Source organism: Pleurodeles waltl, chromosome 5 (assembly GCF_031143425.1).
Source record: "Pleurodeles waltl isolate 20211129_DDA chromosome 5, aPleWal1.hap1.20221129, whole genome shotgun sequence".
In the NCBI taxonomy this organism is placed as follows: domain Eukaryota; kingdom Metazoa; phylum Chordata; class Amphibia; order Caudata; family Salamandridae; genus Pleurodeles; species Pleurodeles waltl.
The window spans coordinates 1,717,402,948-1,717,425,349 of NC_090444.1; the positions used below are offsets into that span (position 1 = coordinate 1,717,402,948).

The following is a 22,402-nucleotide window of genomic DNA, read 5'->3' on the forward strand; positions in this document are numbered from 1 at the left end:
GCAGGAGGCCTAGAAGGCTATTTAAACCAGTGAGAAAGCCCTTAAAGCAGAGACTGAGACTAGAGTTTGTCACAAATCTCCTAGTTTCTTACCACAACAACAGTTGTGGCCCCATCACCACAGGGCTGCTGCCATCGGCCTAGGAAAACCCAGTATTTATCAATCACTGCAGCACCAAAGTGCAGCATCAGAAGGATCACCAGGACTCACTAATGCTACGAAGTGCACAGACCCCTAGGAACTCACCTTTGGTACACAGCTATTACTCTTCATCAAGCTTATAGAGGGGGGACAGTGGTGGATCACTGCCCCATTCTTCCCCCTACAGCCATCCATGACAAATAAGAAGACATTTGTGTTCAATGTATGTAACCCGATTTAAGATGGTAGTCACCCGAAAGCATGCTGAAGAGGTTGAGTCCACAAGATGAGGTCATGTATCTCTGCCACTGTCTTTTTCAAGCTGGGCTGTTGTGCAGCATGAAAACCCACAAGTCATCTAATGCAATGCCAGCCCCTAAAGCAGATATTGAATCTCCCTGCATTAGCCATGTGGAAAAATGGGAACAGGCATTTAGTGCTAAGATGATTGGGAGTTCTGCATGGCTGCACTTGCCAGGGACAATAGCAAAGTTTGTCAACTGAAAAATGTTCGAGGATGAAGTCTCTGTGTGGACCAATTATCCAAAACATGTTTCTTGGCCTAACCTTTGTAGCTCCAGCCGCCTGGTCCTGTGTGATCTGAAATAGCTAGGCTACAGTAACAGGTCTTTTACTGACCAAAATTGCTGGTACTCCAAATCCCAATGGTGTGCCCACAAGAGCAACCAGGCCTGTTCCTGGAAGCATAGGATCATCTAATGTAGGTTGTCCTTCAATCATTCCACTCCCCACTCCCTATTCCATACTGCCCAAAATATATGGAGACCAGAAGTCACCTTACAGGGAAAGGAAATGAGGAAGAGGTGCAATAGCGGCCAAAAAGCGGTGGATTTGACGTCATTTAGGAATCGTGAGATGTATTCACTCTTTTATCTTGAAGTCAGCATGTTAGAGTTGCAAAGGGCAAATCTAATCCTCTGGATAATGACTGCAGCCAGAACTTATAAACTTATGGTGTCCACCTAGAGGCAAACAAAAAGAAAAACAGCCAACAGGCCTACTACATTACTATCAGCTGTCACTGTGGTGAAATCACTAGCAACATTTGTATTTTGTGTTTTGCCCTGGGAACAGAACCACACAGCCAGGAGATGACTGCAACCTGGAGCAATGTCTGAATGAAGCAGTTGATATAATTTCCCTTCCTGAAGGCAAACTGAACCTGTATTGCCTCATATGCTGCCCCTAATGGAGCTTCACACCATATCCCTACCTCATCAGTAAATCTTGATTGCATCAGAATTGTAGCCTTTTAAAGGGGACATCAACGAAGCAAGTTGCTCTCACTCTTGCAAATCTCTAGTATGTGGACTACTGTTGACCACAGGCCAATCTCAAATCTGCCTTCTCCGCTCTGCCAGAGCAATCAAAGGAATCCTGCTGACAAGAGGCTCCTTTCCACTGAGGATATAGAGCAACAATACAATCCATGATTAGTAGAGCTGGAGATGATATTTCTACAGCATGCGGGCATGGCCATCCTAGCCCTGAGCGTGGAGCAGAAGCCAGTCCTCTTTGCAGCTTCATAACACTATAACTTCCACATTTCAACACAAGGACAGAGCACAGGGGCAGTTTGGACTGTCACAGCATGTACTGACACCATTTAACACTGAGAGACTGACATCACCACAACTATCCCTGTTTTCTTCCATGCTGTGCCTGAGACTGATTTTCCAAACACAGAATTAGACCGCAGGAGTGGCTACTATGGCCAAAAACCTTTATAAGACACAGCTATGCTACCTCTACCTCCGGCTATCTTTAGATCATCCTTGTTTTATGGAGGATTTCTTCAAGATCACCCCTGTTCTGATGGAACTTCTTTTCTCCCCTTGCTGCCCTCCATCATCTTCAAAATCATCTGCAACACAGCCATCACCATCTCCACTTAAGTGTTTTTACAAGCTCACCATCTCTGGTGGTTCTAGGCATACCAGTAGCAAGAACACTGCAGACTAAGAAGTATTAAAAAAAATAAAAAACAAGACCTTTTCCATCTATGAATCAGGATCTGAATAAACATGCTGTATTCCCTCAGGACCACCCCTATGATACTACAATTGAGGAAAGAGTTGAAGACACACCTCTACAAAATAAAAACACTACATCAAAATGCATTAACCATCCACAAACCTGACACTCAGCCTATCACACATTTGACTGTATACTTGTTCTTGACCTTGTACAGCCCTCTTCTGCCTTTTGCCTATATACGCGCTATAAAATCCCGCATGCATACATACATACAAGGTTTTTTCGTATGTGGCAGTTAACCATGATCTCACACACTTGCGGGCAGAGAGTAAACAGTCATTAGGTTCAATGGTACCTAATTTGGTGAGCAGTGCCATTAATGCCCAAAACACATTTTAAAAGCTGTGCCTCTTTGGAGGGCTCTTTTCACTTAAGAATCATTTTGCTTTGAATGTCTCTCACCGAACTGGGATCTAAACATGCAAACCAATGTCCCTCAGTTTGCATTCACCAGTTCAGTCACAGTGGCTTTCCTTAGTAGCTTTTCTTTTACTTTCTTTTGAAATTAAAATTCCCCTCTGTGCAGTCTGAATGCAGCAGATGAAATTTCTTACTGTGTTTTTGGTACTAGACTGCAACTAGCCCTATCGCCTGGCTTTACCTTATCCTTTCTTTGCTACTGATAGTCCCAATCCATATTGGTAAGGTATTTTACCTTCTGTGTCAACCTTGTGCAGTAGAGAGATGTTCACTTCTCATTGGGAGTCTCCAAGCAGCTTTAGCTTAAAGTGCAGCTGACCTGAGTGGAGGCTTCCCTTTCCCAGCCAGGCAGCTAGCCACTATTAAGGGCACAAGCAGGGTATTCTATCACCTAAATTCAAAAGTTCCTTCAATATCTTGCCTTATGGTTGCTTGGTGAGGAAGCAATAAACAAGAGGAAATGTACAGAGAGCAAAGCTTGTGCTAATCATCAGGGAGCAAACTCATTGAATGTTATGAGCACCTCAAAATAATAAGTGCTATCTGCTACAGTCTCTCTTACCTCTTCCTTCCCAGTCGGAGAAATGGGTCTGTGTTATATTAGGGTTTGAGTCAAGGGCCCAGATAACGTTCACATGTGTGCTGAGGGGCTGGCGTGAGGATGCTGTGCAAGAGAACACATGGGTTTTGGAGCCTCTTCATGTACATGCCTCTTCCACCACTGAACATCGCCCAAAGAGGTGACATATGTGGATAGGTTTGGCATCTGGGGATGCCCCATCTCCTGCCATAGCTTGTGTGAGAAGCAAAATGCTTATACCGAAGACTTGCTGTGTGAGCACCGAGCCCAACATCCCAACACAGCCTTTCCCACATTTCCAGGAGAATAGTGGCCCAATGCCCCATTGTTAGAAATGGGGTCTTTGGTTGGCAGTCAGGTTACCCCCTGTCAAAGCAAGGACCCTCACTCTAGTCAGGGTAAAAGGGAATCACCCTCAGCTAACCCCTGCTTACCCCCTTGGTAGCTTGGCACGAGCAGTAGGCTTAACTTCAGAGTGCTAGGTGTAAAGTATTTGTACCAACACACACAGTAACTTAATGAAAAAACTACAAAATGACACAACACATGTTTAGAAAAATAGAGAATATTTATCTAAACAAAACAAGACCAAAACAACAATAATCCACAATACACCTTGCGTCGTTTCTCCCTTCATTGGGTTGGGCGCATCGTTCCTTCTCTCCGCAGGAGAGGGATGCATCGATCCGGTCAGCACTCTCGGGTCCGAGCAGGCCTTGCGTTGTTTTTACACGCCCAGCGGTACTTGCGTCGAAAATCCAGCCACACGATGATCCAAAAACCACGCAGCATGGGTTGAGATCTCACCAGCCTCCGTCAGCGATGCTGCATCGATTCTTCTGTCGCGTTACAGGCGAGCGTCGATTTTCAGCCACAAAGCCAGCGGTGCATCGATTTCCCAGCCACAGATCGGAATTGCATCAATTATTTCCCCGCACAGCGTTCTGTGCATGGATTTCTTCTTCTTAGCCTGCCAGCTTCTCCTTTCAGGGTCCCAGGAACTGGATGGGCACCACAGGGCAGAGTAGAAGTCTCTCCAGAGATTCCAGGTGCTGGCAGAGAGAAGTCTTTGCTGTCCCTGAGACTTCAAACACCTGGAGGCAAACTCTAAATAAAGCCCTTGGAGATCTTCACAAGATGGAAGGCACACAAAGTCCATTATTTGCCCTCATACTCTGGCAGAAGCAGCAATTGCAGGATAGCTCCACAAAGCACAGTCACAGGCGGGGCAGCTCTTCAGCTCTTCTCCAGGCAGAGGTTCCTCTTGGTTTCCAGAAGTGTTCTAAAGTCTATGGATTTGGGTGCCCTTCTTATACCCAATTTCCCCTTTAAAGTAGGCCTACTTCAAAGCAAAAGTCTCTCTTGAATGTGAAATCCTGCCTTGCCCAGGCCAGGCCCCAGACATTCACCAGGGGGTTGGAGATTGCATTGAGTGAGGGCAGGCACAGCCCTTTCAGGTGTGAGTGACCACTCCTCTCCTCCCTCCTAGCACAGATGGCTAATCAGGAAATGCAGACTACACCCCAGCTCCCTTTGTGCCACTGTCTAGTGTGAGGTACAACCAGCCCAACTGTCAAACTGACCCAGACAGGGAATCCACAAACAAGCAGAGTCACAGAAATGGTATAAGCAAGAAAATGCTCACTTTCTAAAAGTGGCATTTTCAAACACACAATCTCAAAATCAACTTTACTAAAAGATGTATTTTTAAATTGTGAGCTCAGAGACCCCAATCTCCACATGTCCATCCGCTCCCAAAGGGAATCTACACTTTAATCAGATTTAAAGGTAGCCCCCATGTTAACCTGTGAGACGGTCAGGCCTTGCAACAGTGAACAACTAATTTAGTAATATTTCACTGTCAGGACATATAAAACACATTACTATATGTCCTATCTTAACCATTCACTGCACCCTGTCCTTGGGGCTACCTAAGGCATACCTTAGGGGTGCCTTACATGTAAGAAAAGCGAAGGTTTAGGCCTGACAAGTGGGTACACTTGCCAAGTCGAATTTACAGTTAAAACTGCACAGACACTGCAGTGGCAGGTCTGGGACATGATTACAGAGCTACATATGTGGGTGGCACAACCAGTGCTGCAGACCCACTAGTAGCATTTGATTTACGGGCCCTGGGCACCTCTAGTGCACTGTACTTAGGACTTGCTAATAAACCAAATATGGCAATCATGGATAAAACAATTACATACACATTTTGTGTAGAAGCACTTGCACTTTAGTCCTGGTTAGCAGTGGTAAAGTGCCCAGAGTAACAAAAACAGCTAAATCAGAGTCCAGCACACATCAACAACCTAGAAAACAGAGGCAAAAAGTTAAGGGAGACCACGCCAAGGATGAAAAGTCTAACACTCAATATAAAGAGAGATTCATAATATACCACTGTCGTTCACATAGAGTTTCATGCTGGTCTTCTCCAAATAGTCCTCTGAATACCTGTTTGTATTGTCACACCAAAGCATGCACCTCTCTCCGCATGTAGATTCAAGTTCCCAACGCACCCATGAAATATCCATAGGCCAAAAAAAATACAGGCAAGAGCTGAGGAATTCTCACCTATGGACTTTCTCTCTGTGTTAAGTGTGAATGGTTTAAGGGCCACTTGTACTAAAACCGAAGCGGTTGCAATTCGCTACACAGGTCAGAAATTACAACTCACTTCGATTGACTACAATCACAAGGATGGTGGCCTGGAAGGGTCAGCAGACCAGCATGCCTGTGCTTTAAATAAATATTTTCTTTGGAGTTGGTAATGTTCTACAGGACCACCAGCTACTCCTCCTGTAACCTTTATCTAAATTTACATATAGAAAAGGATCCAGAGTTGACCCCTTTTTTGTGAATAGGTTACCACTCCTACTTGGGAGTCCCTAACATTTCAGGAGTTTAGAGACCAGAGTTCCGGTCACAAACCGTCAGTACATATGTTACCAAATCAAGATTTGGAAGGGGCGCACACACATGCTCCTTCCAAATTGTGATTCAGTGACCATTTTATTCCAATTTTAGGAGTTGGTAAAAGTTTACAGAATTCTAAAATGGGTTCAGACATAAGGAATATCTATTTTGCAGTTGCAGACACTCTGATTTTGTGAATCAGTCTGTTTGTAACCACAAAATAGGCTAGCCCATCTGGCCTTAAGTTCTGCCCAACAGGGAAAGTTGTCTCGAGATAAATTTGAAGAGAGGAAAGAAATTGGTCTCTGGAGAAAGAGTTTACTCTCGTAGACCTGGTAGCATGTATTATCCAGTTTGAGATCCAGTTTCAAATCAAAGCACGCTACTTTACACATGTACCACAGGATACTTATAATCTCATGCTATGCTTACAAAAATCACGTTTAAAATCGGTGTATAACAGATTGGTCAACCACCCAATGTCCTTGAATGTGCACCGTTTTTAATGGAACCAGTTTAATTCTCAAATATTGAACTTTTTTCCAGGGGTATCTGTGATTTTTTCAGCACCGACAACAGCAGTAAAATACCTTGAACAATTGGTTCTGAAATGTCAAATAAATGCATCTGGAGCGACAGTGATCTGGTTTCTGAAAAGCAACATGACCGTAAATATGATCAACCGTATAGGAAATGCACAGATCACAGTAGAAAGTACCACATACACCACAGTGTCTACCCTCACCATCCTCCATGCAGATCAGCTCTGGGAAGGTAAGATATTGACAACGTTGTTAGATACACCTCGACTCACCTGAACCAGAAGAGTGTTGAGTATTTAAATAGTCACTCAAAGGTATGAACATCTATTGTTGTGGAATTCTACGTTTTATGCAATTGTGTCTACTTAAGATGTTCCACATGCGGTGGTGAGGTTGTATCCAAACAGTAGTTCATATTTTAGTCCATGTGTCCTTTCCTCTTTATCTTTTGTGTTCTGGGATTGTACCATTAGTTGATTTATAAAGATGAAAAACACAGAAAAGTTTCATTCCTGATATTTAGTTGATAGTTGAAATAAAGGATCTTCACATCCTTCAAAATAGTTAGTGATTTCACTAATGTCCTAAATTTAATATATACCAAAAAAAGATTGGCTCATCGATAAAGCCAGATAGGGCTCCATGTTCCCCATTAAGCAACTTTCAATTGATGGTAACTAGGTTGATTAGCTTAATAGAGTTCAAGCAAACAATTTAGTTACGCACAATGTAAACTCAAGTGCATGATGTGTGTATCAATCCTGCTCTCTTGTGAGACTTTGTTTGGGCTTCCCCCACAGGATTGGCTCCGAAGGCTCTCAGCAGTCCACTTAGTCCAACAGGGTGAATGGTATGGGACCCGTGGCATAACGAAACTGAAGCCCCCCTACACAGACCATAGAGATGCTGTCCTTAGAGGACCCCCTGGAGCTTGGGCCCCCAGCAACCAAGGGGCTGCGGGGGCCTTTGTGACGCCTCTGTATGGGATCATCCAGTCTCCCAGTACACCGGGTGTTTGTAAGAAAGCAGAGCCTTCCATATATTGATACTTCATAGATTTGGAAGCCATATTTGGGTCGATTGATAAATTAGTGGCATGTGTCTCCTGGCACTATTACAAAAAGGAGTCCAGATAGTGTATTAAGATGAATGAGACTGTGCGAATTAAGAGAATCGTCTTTTGGATGTAGCCATCAACTGTGTGAGGTGGAGTCAGATGGTTTGTACCTGTGCAAAGCTCCTCTTCAATCTATATATTGGTGTTCTTGTTGGTGGACCAAAATGAGTTGATAACCACCAACCTATGTTAAGCAGGAAAAGCGTATCTGAACTACATCATGCAAATTACGTTGTTCAGCTTGGATTCACAAATGGTCTGGCTTGATAGTATCAAGCCTGAGAAAGTAAGGAAATACTACTGCCTGGGGGTATGTTCAGATGGAAAGCTGCATTGCTCTCTGTAATGGGAAGCTAAGAGCATGCTGGGTAAAGCTACCACACGAGTGTTGGATATTTCCTTATAAGTTTGTCTGTCGGGTAGTCAAGCCCTTGTTCAAAGAATAATCATCCTCCAGGCAGCTTAATGAGTCTATTTCTGATGGCCTCAGAATGGAACAGTCTTAATACCCTGATGGCTAGAATTGTTCAGCTTGGTTTTGGTCTTCGCACAGCCAAAGTCTACCTTCCTCACTCAGTGTTGATGTCATTATTTAATATCTACAATACAGAAGGCAGTTTTTGCCCCATGTATGGACAACCACTAAGCCAAGCTATATCAGTTAAAGCTGAGAAGTGGATTGAGACATTGGTGCTGAGAGAGAGACCATAATGGGATAAATCATGCCCAAGAAGAGAGTTTAAATCTTTTCTGAGGACTCAGTAGGCCACTTTAGTGGAGAAAAACAACAGCACGAGCCGTTATGCTTCAATCTCATGTACTATTTTGCAGCAAAACATATTTAACTTTGTAAGAGGACCTTGAACCAGAAAAGTAAGAGAATGTTTTTGCTATTTCTGCTTGGTGAACTCCCTCTTTTATCAATCCCTGATGCTTCATATAGATCACTAAGATGTCTTGTGTTTGTTAACTTTTGGCATTAGTATAAGTCTAGTCTGCACGTATTTCACGATTGACTTCAACTGATAAAACGGAGAAATCTCTTCATGAACTGTTTCTGTGGTAGGGTTAATTATGTTAATGCTTTATCGTTTGTTCTTAATTGTTCTAATTAGGGACTGCTTTTAACTATGCAAGGAAAAAATTATTCTCTTCATATTTTAAATACATTTTTTATGCTTTGATAAGTTTTAGGGGCATATTTATAAGCCGCTAGCGCCACCGTGCGCCACATTAGCGTCATTCTTTTTTTTGGTTAAAGTGGCCCAACAAGGCCGAAATCCCTGTGCCGTGCTTACAGAGTGGGGCAATGCATGCATTGCTCCACTCTGTAACCCTTTGTGCTACATTTTGCCTGCACCAGGCCTGCAAAAGGGGCATTCCCCCGTAAGAAAAGCCAAAAAATGGTGCAAGGAAATCTATGAGATTTACTTGCGCCATTTTTTACAGCACTTTCAATGCCTGCTCTGAACAGGCGTTAAAAGGGGGCTTCCATTATTTTGAATGGGCCCCTTTGTAGCAACAGTTTGGCGCTACTCCTGCAGAGTACATCAATAGCGTCACATTTAATGACGCTATTGCCTACCCTACCCTGCACCATGGTGCGCCCTAATTTAAAAATGGTGCACACATGGTGGCGGGAGGGGGGCTCTAAGGAATTCAGGGAAAGAGGTGCTGCACTCAGTGCAGCGCCACTTTCTATAAATCTGCCCCTTAGTGGTTTGTTCTACAAATGTAATAAAACTTAAATACAAATTGAATTGATGCTTTCCTCCTCGTTTTTTGCTTTTTCTATGTGTGCTGCATTCTTTAACACGCATAGAAAGAGCAAAATGCCACAAATTATTGTTTATGTGCGGGAGGTGTCCCTTCCTGCACAATCAATCATTTGAAAATGACGCTTTGGCACTTCTGTGTGTGCTGCGTTCTGCAGCACACACAGAAGTGTCAAAACGCCATTAGTGATTGTTTATGTGCAGGAAGGGACACCTTTCCGCACATAAGCAATCACACCCCTCAAAGCAGACATCCTTGCATGATGGGGCAAGGCTGCCTGCGTTGGCAGCTAAATTTAGCGCCAGCTCAGGGGACAACACAGGGTGAACCATATTCAGTTAAATATATTGCTTTCCTGTGTTGTGGAAATGACGGAGCGCGGCACTGCCAATTTTGGCGCAGCATCGCACTCTGTCATTTTCCCATAAATATTGGCCTATGTTTCCTAAACTGTTGCAGCAATTATATTGTGCTCAAGTGGAATGGATATTTATCACAGTGGATTTTGGGCCCCCTTCCTTAACCCCCTAGCAAAACGGTTGGAGATGCTGAAGGCATATTCTAAATAGAATTATATAATTTATGATTTGTGCTGCTCAGTATAGAATAATCCGTCAGACCACACATGCCATTAGGTAACTTCATTTTGAGTGATTGTATTATCCCTCTTTGTACACACATATAGCTATTGGCTAATACCTATTGCTAGTAAAACATAGGTATTAACCATAAACTACAGAAATTTATTGAACTGTGCCGTATTGAATATTCGTCACAAACATTATCATATTTATTGTTTCTATAGACAACAAGCACAAATCATTCAAATAACAAAAATGTGTATGCAAAATTATTTGTTCAGCCACTGCCCTCAACTTTTTAAAGGACTTTTGAAACAGTTGCATCCGACAAGAGAGGGACATCTAGTAAGGAACTAATGTACTCCACCTTTGTAAAGTCTTCAGGCAGTTAGATCTGATCCAAAAGAGACCCATAGTAACCACCTGGAGCAGCGGCAGCCGTAATGTGGCTTAGCAGTGGGGCGGGAACACACTCACATCCACCCATTCACTTACAAACACACACACATACTAATCCACACCCATCCATATTCACACTCACACCATTGGTTCCCAACTTGTGGTCTAAGGACCCCTGGGGGGTCTGCAAAGCCTCCTCAGGGCCAGAGACTGCTGAGAAAATTAAATATTATTAACAGATTATTAAGGTGTATATAAAAAAGTGGCTAAATGTACAGCTAAAAAGTTTAAAACTTAATTTATAAGTAACAGAATTTAAAATTAGAGGACACAATTTAAATTAGTATTCTCAGAATGATTCGTGAAAGCAGTGCAGGCAAAATATAGTATTGACGATACGTGGCTTCAAATGAATTTAGAAAAGCTCCAACCTCCCTATTAAAATTAAATGTGTTCTTTTTTTTATATTCGCTTGCAAATTAAATATAATGTGTTATCATTTGTATATGTGTTTGATGAATGCTTGTTTCTGTATTTTTGGTGTGTATTGTTTTGCGTTTCAAATCATCGACAATGTTTAGGCCGGGGCCCCCAGCTTACAGCAATGACTCAGTAGGGGGATCCCTGGATTCAAATAGGGATTCAGTGGGGGTCCCCAGGTTCCAGTAATGAGAAAGTGGGGGTCCACAGAATTCAAAAGGTTGGGAACCACTGACTCACACCCATCCATTGACAAGCGTGCACACATACACCCACCATTCACAGGCACATACACATGCACACATTCATTCACAGCATGCATGCATAGATACACAAATAGTCATACATACCTGGTTGTAGGAAACTGGGTTTTTGGTTAAAGGGGGTGTTAAATCTTCTCATGCAACAACCACAATCCCTGTCAGGATGAACCACAAATAGTCACTAAATGAACCTGTGCTTAACACCCTGGTAGCTTGGTACAACATCAGTCAAGCTTAACTTACAGGCAATATATGAGGTATTTCATAGTCCACAAACAGTAATAACGTTAAAACACAAAACAAGAGAAATCCCACTCCATTTTTGAAAAGTAGAGAAAAAATGAATAAATAGTGTGACACCAAAATAACAAAAACTAGCACCTAAAAGATCAAAGTGCCAAGTGCAGGCATGTAGGTAAACAGGGAAAAAGTCGAGAGAAATGGCCGAACGCGATGGAGCACGTTTTGAATAGATGAAAAATTTTGAAGAAAAAGTTGTTGATAAAAAAAAAGTTCAGTGGGAAAAGGTAACCAGTGGTGCCTGTGGAGGAGGTGTCATCAGGGAGTCACTAGATGAAGTCGGGGTGAAGATTTCTATGTTCAGACTTTGTCACTTTTTTGGAAGTCAAAACTTTCCAGTAGGGCAAAGCTGCAAGCTGTAGCCGATGAGGACTCCACTGGGCCATATACCCCTTCAGAGAGGAGTTGAAAAAGAGGATTTGCTGCTGCATAGAAGAGCATAGCCCACCTGAAGTCAGTCCTACCAGTGGTGCACTTTGGGATGATTGACAAACAGGTACGTCCCAGTCTTCTGCTTCTGTGGGTTCTCAGGCCCCTTTTTAGGGGACATGTCCCACGTTTTGGGTTCTGGGCTTTTGGGCACCTTTAGCACCACTACCAAGGGTTCAGGACTCAGTGAGCATGCCCTGGAGGGTAGGACTCATTTCAGGCAGGGTCCAGGTGCAGGGTTTAAATTGTTGGTACTTGTTGTATCCCTCGAGCTCAGAACAGGAGACCAGCCAACTAGCCCTTGGAGTCAATCTTGTAGTCCTGGATTCAAGCAGCAAGGTAGGCCTCAAGCAACAGGGTAGTACTCTAAGGGTACAAGGCAGGCTTCAAACAGAACAGCAGTCCTCTGTAGCAGCAGGCCAGTCCTCTGAATTATAAAGCAGGCCTCAAGCAGTAGGAAGTCCTCTGAAGTGCAAGGCAGGCCGCCTGAGAGTCCCCTGCATGGCCAGGAGTGTACTGAAAAGTGGCTCTGGAGGTCCAATATTTATACCTGGTACTAACCTTTGAAGGGGGAGAAACGTCTAGGTTTTTCTTCCATCTGATTCTGGAATTTCCCTGCGTCCCCTGCCCAGGATCCATGAGATCTAGGGTAACAAAAGACTGGTTCTTTGTGAATGTTGTGGAGGCAGCTCCTTTGAAATGTAAGTGGGGCAGGGAACAGCACCACCCCTCCCATCTTGCCAGCACCTAATCCCTCTTTATCTCACTGTCTGGGAGGAATACACAAAGACCAAATGCCACTCTAATTACAGTCATGTGACACAGGACACAGGCATCAAATAGTTAGGACATGACTTAAGAACCAACTTTATCATGAAATAGAAGTTTAAATTGCAATTCTTTTGAAAACAAGCATGATATTTCTACACATTCCCAATTAAAAGTTAGTACTTTTTAAATGTAATAAGGTAACCTAATGTTATCCTCTGGGAGAGGTTGGCCTCACAATAGTAAAAAACAGAGTTGGGAGTTTTTGTTACCAGGACATATAAAAGTTTAAATTACATGCCCAACTTTTTAAATACACTGCCCCCTGCCATATGGGCTGTTTAGGGCCTATTTCAGGGGTGACATACATGCATTAAAAAGGAAAGCTTGAGGCCTGGCAAAAGGTTTATTTTTCTAGCTCGAATTGGCAGTTTAAAACTATACAAAAGTTGCAATGGTAGGCCTTATACATGATGTAAAGGGCTACATGGGTAGGCGGCCCAATAAGTGCTGCAAGCCCACTAGAAGCATAAAATTTATTGGCCCTTGGTGCGTGGTGTACCACTTTACCAGTGACTTATTGGTGAATAAATGTGCCAATCATGTGTAGGTCATATTTACCACATTTTAAAGAGAGAGCACAAGAACGTTAGCACTGTCCCAAAAGCCAACAAAACAGGTTCAGAAAACAGGAGGAGTGAAGGCAAAAAGTTTGAGGGAAGACTACACCAAAGTCTGACAGGTCTACCAATGATGCATGCAACATTTAAGAAGCACTTACTGGCCCGCCACACTGACACTGTTTGGTGGGAGGGAAGAGCCGAAAGGCATCAGTGCTCCCTGAAGGCTTCAGAAATGGATGGAACCGTCAAAGAATCCTGCTGTCTCCTCATGGGTCAGCCAATGGGAAGATGACCTTCACTAACTCATCACAGAGTGTGATGGGGTCATTAAGAGTTGCTGACCCCACCCCACTCTGCAAAGATGCATCACTGACAGCGAGTCAGCCCTTGACACCTAAGGGTTTAAAGTGGAAGCACCCTGGTCTGATACTCTCAGTAATTCTCCTCCTCATTATGAGAAGGGGGAGAAACTCAGAGGGCTTTGCTGGGCTGATGAGGTCACACCCTTAAGTCTGTGAAATCTTCATGTCAGCAAAGCTTGACTCATGCTGCCAGGTTCCTGTGCATTAGTGCATTCAAAGCGCCTGACTGCTTGGCGCAAACATGAGTGCCTGTCAGGCTGACCTTTAATCAGCCTGAGAGACACTAATCATGCTAGCAAAAGGGAGGGGGTGCCATGTCGTAGTTTGACTCTTGCTCTAGGCAAGACTGCTGGTTTAAGGATGACAGCACTTTTGTTTGTAAGTGACTAGGCCAATCCTAATCCTACAACAAGTCGCAACTGTCGACCCAGCCCTTCCGGCTCACAAGCAGTACCTCATCAAAAACCCAAACAGTAAAAGGTGATTTGTGGCAGACTTTACGCATGGACTCAAAAGTGTGACATCTCTGGGAGGTCGTGGTTAAATAGAGATTACCCTTTTTTCACATAAGCAACTTGTCTCAGTCACACCCAGACAATGAAGGAGATGCTGTAAAGTTTCACTAAGTTTTATTAACAAGACTGCAATCTACGATAAATTGCATGGGCTGGAATAATTAGGATAATGAACAATGCAAGAAACAGAATGGTAAAAACGAGGATCAGGAACACAAAGACCCCCACCATATTGCAATAACATGTAATATAAAATAGGTGTGAAGTAGGCCCGACTATCCTAGCATGATGAACCTAATCTCTAACCTAAAGAGAGCTAGCTGTGTTATACCTAATCTGTAAGTACCATATCCATGAGAAGAGAGCCCCCCAACCCTTGTTACCTTGGAATGAGGTCTCTAGATCAGACTCGAAGACTGGGTTTGCATCAAGGCGATGTGTAGCATAGATAGCGTAAATGGCATCTGGTAGGAATCCCTCTGATTATCTTGTCTGTGTGAGATGTATTTATACTGATCTTTTAGGACCCCTGACGCAGGTATGTTTCCAAACAATAGATAAGAAGGCATGCTTGGGACGAAAATTATATAAACAATTCCCTGAAAAGGTACATTATGTTATTGTCACATGAAAGTGGGAAAGTACATGATGTAAATACCTACGTATCTCATTTATCTTTGACGCTGATAGTGATGCCTTTACAGAGTGGCACTGATAACATGAAACTAAAACATCTTCCTAACTATAAACATTGTAGCCATCTTGGTAGAAATATTTAAATAAATCTGCTAAAACAGAGCAAGCTAAGTAGGTTAAAAGTCACTAGGTGACGGGGCACAGGCCTGCAAGCCAGAAAGCTAAGCTAAACTCCTGATTCCCATTAAAACTAAATAGGAGCCATTATAGCTCCCCATTGCTAGAACAAGTATGACACCATGCAAATGACACCAGAGAAAGTGATTGAACCCAAGCTAAAATGCTCTGGACTAAAACAAGCTAAAATCATATTAAAATATAACTAAAATCTAAATAAAAACTTGTTAAAAATAGCTAAAACATACAACGATATATGATGCCGACCATGACAAGCACAGCAGGCCAAATTTAAAGGCAATGTTGGCAAACCTTAAAGCTTTAGAATAGGCCAATTGTCAAATTTATTTAACAGTAGCCATGATCTTGAAGAATGTCTTCAAAGCCATCAAAAGGAAAGGCATTCAAGAAAGAAGCCACATCGTCAGATGTTTGATCGATGACAGGATTGGCAGACGGATCCACGGGGCAGTAGTGCGCAGCGGCCTCAGACGCAGGATCTCCCGTGACAGCAGCACCATAAAAAGTGCCCAGAGGAGCCAGACAATCCACCAAGGACAGCTCATAAGTGGCCACAGTCTCATGGTGCACGACTCAGTCTGTAACCATGGTTGGCACAGTTTACCCACACTGTATGTAGTAACTATACCTGAGTGTTCACCCGAGACAAAGCAAGGGTCCGGCCATCTAATCTTGAAACGCCCGGAGGATTTCACAAAACGCGCCTGACACCCATTCATGTCCACTGGCCACAATAACCACCTGCCGGGACTGGAAAGTGAAGAATTATAGGAACCAGCCTGAACCTTTGCATCTAGTTCTTCTTAGGTGACGTTCAAGAAATATTGCTAGTTGTTGAATTTTGCCGTGTGGCAATACTGGGCGCATTAATTTCTTTTATTTTTGCTAACCCTAGACAGGATGTCTGTTGAATTGTGTCATTTAAAAACATCATTTGTACAGGAATAAGGCATGCTCTAAATAAAGCTTCACTACCCTGAATTTGTTCCCCATACACTCTTTACATCAATAGTGTTCTTCCAGTATTCATAGCCTTCAACTGCAAGTGGGGAAAACAAAGGAGTCTGAATAAATCAACTTTGTTTTAGTTAGCAAAATTTTCCTAATTTTAGGTGGTAACTTGAAATAGTATGACGCTGCATTCTTAATGTCATGCCCAGAAAAATAAGTGAATTTATCTGAATAATGTTTGGGTTCCCTACAGGTGGAGTTGAACAGTGTTCCCACTGTGTGTAATTGAATACTGATCTGTGTCTAGTTGCATGGTGCAGATAATAATGTCCCCAGTTGTTATAACAGAACATTTCCCCATGATTCTTTCTGTACACATCATCACATTCAAATACAGCGTAATCCTTCATTTCATCTAACATGGAATCAACTGTTTAGACATCCCAGTCATCAGATACAACTCCAGGTGTAATTACATCAGTCATTGAAATTTTGAAGACGTATGAAATTTGAATAGCCTCAGTAGGCCTGTATATATCAAACGGAACTTTATCCCACACAGTCCCATCAGGAATCGGTACTGCTGAAATGTTCACAAGGGACAAGTCTCGGACCTTATGCAATGAAAAATATGGAGTTAAGACTTCATCCACAGGCTCAACAGAGGAGCGTTCAGGAAGGTAATGACCACTTACAAGCAAGAAGAAAACAGTCACAAAACCAATCCATGGAAAAATGCAAGTAATGTCAGAAATAACCACAGATAGTTCCATGGGTACATTAGATAGTTATTTTTAAGCCATATGACCAGCTTACGTGTCTTTGAAACAGTTTCAATAGCATTTGTGGTTGAAGTTTAAGAAACGTCATCAAGGTCGATGAAATAACCAGAAGCAGTCTCTGCAAACACAGGAACCAGTGCAATACTGGTGGATGGATCCACTTTGCATGGAGGCACACAGTAGACAATGTCGACAGTTTGTGCTGTGTTGGAGTAGAAGACAGCCACATCTTAGACAGGTGTTGTCATTGAAGTGGTGACAGGAATCAGCAAAAGCTCATTTTCCACCCTCCCCAGGCTCGAGGAGGCATTTGTAGCATTGTTGTACATGCTGTTGTTGTCAGAAGTCTTGTTGTTTCTTCTTTTAAGAGGTATGTCCTGTTGGATAGTGAAAGGGTACTGGGAACTACCCAAGGGACCTCTGGGTCAACTGTGCAGGACTGGCCACATGATGGAGTTTGATGTCGTCAGTGGACAAATCTATTTGCTTTGGAACCAGGCAGTGGTGGGAGGATGACAGTTCTGGTACCTTGTATTCCCAGGACTTTGAACGGTGCTCTGGAGGATGAACCGAATTCCTTCTTCACAGCTATCTGTTCACAAACCAGATCCTTGACTTTAGGAATCCAGCCAGTAGAAGTTGTTGGCAAATCCCTTCTTCCTAAGGTGGCAGCACTAGCAGATGATTTATCTTCACAAAAGTCCTGAAGCTCCTGTAAGACAGTTCATTTATGTCAAAAGGTGTATCTGCTGCCACCAAACCAGGACCATCTAGATTTGTGACATACATAGGTATCCCAAAGAGAACCTCATAAGGAGTGTATCCCCCCAAGGACCTTCTTGGCAGATTATTCAGTGGCCTCTGGACCCCATATAGGTGATGAAGCCAGCTGTTAAGGACTGTTTTAGAGATGGGGGCGTGGCTTGACTGCCTAAGATGGCGGCCACCTAAAACCAGTGCTCTGAGCCAGCCTACAGAAAAATCCTGCTGGGACTGGCGGCCTAGGGACACCCCGCGGCACACCAAACGGGGGGAGGCCTACTTACAGGAGCGGACTGAAGTGGTGAAGTCCCTGGAGCGGCGAGCCCCCTGTGGAGGGCAGCGCAGACCAGATGGCCGCGCCGACGAGTCGGCCGCGTAAGCCACGGATCTAGGGAGTGGCTGTGGATGCAGCAGTGGGCGCGGCGCAGGTGTGCACGGCGGAGCCTAGGGAGAGGCCGTGGTGCAGCGACGAACATCACGCTGATTGCGGCCACGAGGGGTGAGGAGCTGGAGGGGAAGCCCGGCTGACTCCTGAGGGGCCCCTGGGGGGCGATGCTAGGGCCACTAAACTCCTCTGTGCAGCAGTTGCAGGAGTGGACTGGAGTGGTGAAGTCCCTGGAGCTGCGGGCCCCCTGTGGAGGGTAGCGCAGGCCTGACAACCGCGCAGGCGAGTCGGCCGTGTGGGCTGTGGGTTTGGGGAGGGGCTACAGATGCTGCGGTGAGCGCAATGCAGGTGTACACGACAAAGCCTGGGGAGCAGATGTGATGCCACGGCAAGCGTTGTGCTGACTGCAGCCACGAGTGGGGAAGAGCTGGAGGAAAAGCCCGGCTGACTCCTGAAAGGCCCCTGGGAACCGATTTTGAGGCCGCTAAGCCGCTGTGTGCATTGGAAGAAGGAAACTACCCTAGTGAGAGGCGTGCTGGCATCTTGGGCATGACCGGTGACTCACTGAGGGCGCATACCGGATTTGCCCCCTGCACTGTGTACTGACATCGTTGTGGGGACAAGGGGCCCCTTAAGAGACCAGAAGTGAGGAACAGGAGGTATTTGACACCAGGTGAGGAGACCGAGTGGAAGTTGAAGGTGCCACCCTGGACTTTGTGGCCCCTGGGTAGAGGGGAGTTGGCGGTGGAGGCCCCCCAGAGGATTGGTGGGGGTTTGCTCTGCCCCAGCCTCCCCCCTGCGGACATTGAAAGGCCTGATTGGGGGGTATCGGATGGGGCACCCAGGGATGGGATTACCCCCACGGTGGCCCCAGCCTGGCAGGCAACCCCGCCCTAGTGAAGACAGGAGAAGCTGGAGTGGAAATGACTGTGAGGGCAGAGACCCGACTCACACGTGAAGGATTGTTTGGAGAGGCTGTCTTGTTTAGTGTGGGGACCTACGAACAGGATGACTACTGGAGCACCAAATAGTGGGGCTCATCATATTACTTGACACTGGGCGGAGGTAGCTCCCGGACGTTCCACATACCTACTGGACAATGGGGAAAATCAGGCATAAGGTGCAGGGAACATTCCAAGCTGAGCAGGAACTCGCCCGTCAGTTAACCAGTGGTGAGTCGGAGGAGGGCGCAGAGCCCAGTACTGAGCAGGATACACTGAATAAGATCCTTGGGGCGATTGAAGACCACTAAGTTAACCCTGAGTCAGGAAATCGGAAAGGTCTCCTCTGAACTAAGTCACTCACGAACAGATCACCACAAGCTGGCGGACAGGGTTACAAACACAGAAACATCCCTGGAGGAGTTGCAGCCCGCACACGGAGCCCTCTGGGCCCAGGTTGCATGCCTGGCTGAGGGGGTTCAGGTCTTGGATCGATGGGCGGAGGATGCGGGGCTCGTAGTCGGCGCAACAACATACGAATTGTTGGCATGCCTGAAGGCGTTGAGGGCACTGATGCGGTGACCTACCTAGAAACATGGCTGCGTACTATTATGAATGAACGACCCCTTATGCCCTTTTTTGCCCTGGAAAGAGCACACTGAGTCCCTACTCGTAGACCAGAGCCAGGAAGACCACCCCGACCAATTGTGGCCAAACTCCTACACTATTGAGACTGTGACCTGCTGTTAAAGGCAGCTCGCGAGAAGGGCCCCTTTCAGATAGAGGGGGGCAATGCCACCTTTTTCCAACACTTTACACTGGCGGTTCAAACTCGACGGGCCACCTTTCTGGAGGTGAAACAAGCCTTACGAGAGGAGGGGATCCAGTACTCCTTACTGTTACCATCTAAATTGAAGGCCATATTAGATGGCACCACACACTTTTTCCAGGAACCTGATGAGGTGTGGGCGTGGCTGGAGGCCTATCGTGGGGGACCCGCAGACCTCAAACAAGTGGAAGGCAGACAACCACGCCACTGGGGCAGGAGACGACACACCAAGGACTCTCAGGTTGACCGACGGGTTACTGATTTTAGGCCACTGTCCATGCTCAACACTGATTTTAAGATCCTTAGTAAAGCACTTGACGCGAGACTCCTGCCGCATATGAATACCCTCATACACCGAGATCAGAACGGGTTCATCCCTACCCGCAGCACCTCTAATAATCTCCCTCGGTGAGACTCCCTGCTATATGACAACGCCTACCCCCCACATTCGGCAGAAATGATTGTGTCGGTGGTCTTTGAAAAAGCCTTTGACACAGTGAGCTGGGAATTCTTGGATGCCGCTATGGCACGGCTAGGCTTGGGGGAGACCTGGGGTGCCTGGGTCAGGCTGTTTCACACACAGCCTACGGCCTAGGTTAAAATGGGAAGAAACGACCTCCTGTAGCTATAAGATGCACAGGGGAACCCGGCAGGGATGCCCTCTGTCCCCCTTGCTGTTTGCCATTTCCATAGAACCCTTAGTGGCGAGGCTCAGGGACAGGGCCCAGGAATTGGGGTATGTGTAGGCAGGGAGGTTTCCATATAGTCTCTCTGCACGCAGATGATCTGCTTATCTACCTCCGCAATCGCCCGGAGACATTGCCTCAGGTGTTCCAGCTGTTGGACAAGTTTGGAGCATGTTCTGGTCTTCGCATTAACAAGCGTAAGACTTATGTCTTTCCGCTGGACCGGGCGATAAACTGCCCGCCTTCTTGCCCAGAGGAGGTTTCCTGGGCGCTGCATACTTTTCGCTACCTGGGCATACAGATATACCATGAGATGCAGGACCTCAGAGAGGGCTACTTAAGGCCAGCGATCAGAGCCTTACAGTCTAGTGTTGCTTTCTGGTGCTCTCTACGCCTACTGACTATGGCCCGGGTGTCTCTTATTAAGATGGTAGCATTGCCCAGACTGTTGTATTACTTTGCCAATTTGCCTGTCACCCTTCTCCCCTCATGGTTTGGACTATTGGACATGTTGCTCAGGGAACTGATATGGGATGGTGGGAGACAACGAGTGGCGCTGACCACTTTGAGACTGCCTCGAGACGCTGGAGGACTTGGAGTTTCTGACTTGGAGTTTTACTTCCTAGCGGCTCAGTTACAGTGGCTGCTGCAGTGGCTCAGCGGAGTGGGACTGGAAGAGCTGACGGTGGACAGAGGAGACCCCAGCGGTACTGGGCTAGTGACAGGATTGCTCTTACCTACCGTGCGTGGCATTCAGAGGGGAGTGTTGCTGAAGATGGCCTTTTTTCAACTGGCGGAGAGTCCTGAGAAGAATGCACACAGCAGTGCCTTACGTGCCAGCTATCCCACTTGTTGGAATGCCTTGTAGAGACCCCCTCTCTAGCTTTACACAGCATCAATTAAGCTGCTGGACGGCCGCAGACTTGATCACATCGGGTGCACTATACAGTCAGGGATCACTGATATTGTTTGATGACCTTGTGGAACAGAGTGGCCTGCCTCGTGGACAGTTCTTGACCCATGAGGCGATAAGAGGAACTATCCGAGCCCTATGGAAAGGGGTAGAGGGTGAAACTCCCACACACAGGATATTACAGACTATGCTCTCCATTGGGGGGGGGCTCACATTTGTTCTCCTGGTTATACAGGGCACTGCTGGCTTTGGTACAGAACCCGATGGGTGCTCTTGCAGACTAAGTGGGAGACGGACCTAGGAAGGCGTCTCTAAGATGGAGAGTGGGATAGAATTCTTGTGTATGCTCCCTTGGTATCCCAAAACACCCGAATGAAATATATACAATACAACTACACTCATAGGACCTACTTAACCGCACGGCGACTGACGCTCATATACAAGGGGGTTGGGTTGGGATTCCCACGGTGCAGTTTATTAGATGCAGGATTTGGGCACATGACATGGGAATGTCCACACCTGCAACAATTTTGGAGGGATGTTATCCATAAAATTAACAATACACTACATAGACGACTAGAACCCACAATGGAAGTATGCCTCCTGGGGCTCTTCAATCGACCACACCCCAAGAAAGTGGGCAATAGATTTGTGGATATGGCTCTGGTGTTGGCCAAGCGCCAAATATCCATGACGTGGAAAAATGCTGAAGGTCCTAACCTTCAGATTTGGACACAGGATGTCACAAGGTGAAGAAGAGCGGAGATGAGTGCCTTGAAGAGAGAGGAGAGCAGAGGGCTGAGGCGTAGGCCACTGGCTCCACTGTGGTCAGCGGTGATGGACAGCTGCGAGAATGGTGCCATAGGACTGGAATCTGACCATGAGAGTGATACCGAAAGCTCAATGTCGAGTTTATAGGAGGGAATGTAAGGAGGATAGATCTGTGTTGTCCCCAAGAGTCCCAGAGATGGGGCATATGGGTGGGTGGATCAGCCCCCGCTGCACAGCCAGCCTATGCATCGAGTATGGGACAGTCTTTGAATGCTGAT

General features: G+C 45.5%; 1 protein-coding gene across 1 annotated transcript in view; it reads left to right on the forward strand.

The window, feature by feature from the left end:
• LOC138297149 (adhesion G-protein coupled receptor F3-like) overlaps positions 1 to 22,402 on the forward strand; it is a 385,565-nt gene that overhangs the window by 176,804 nt on the left and 186,359 nt on the right. The window contains exon 7 of the mRNA XM_069236640.1: positions 6,662 to 6,889. Coding sequence (XP_069092741.1) covers positions 6,662 to 6,889 — 228 coding nt within the window. The remainder of the gene's footprint in view (positions 1 to 6,661; positions 6,890 to 22,402) is intronic.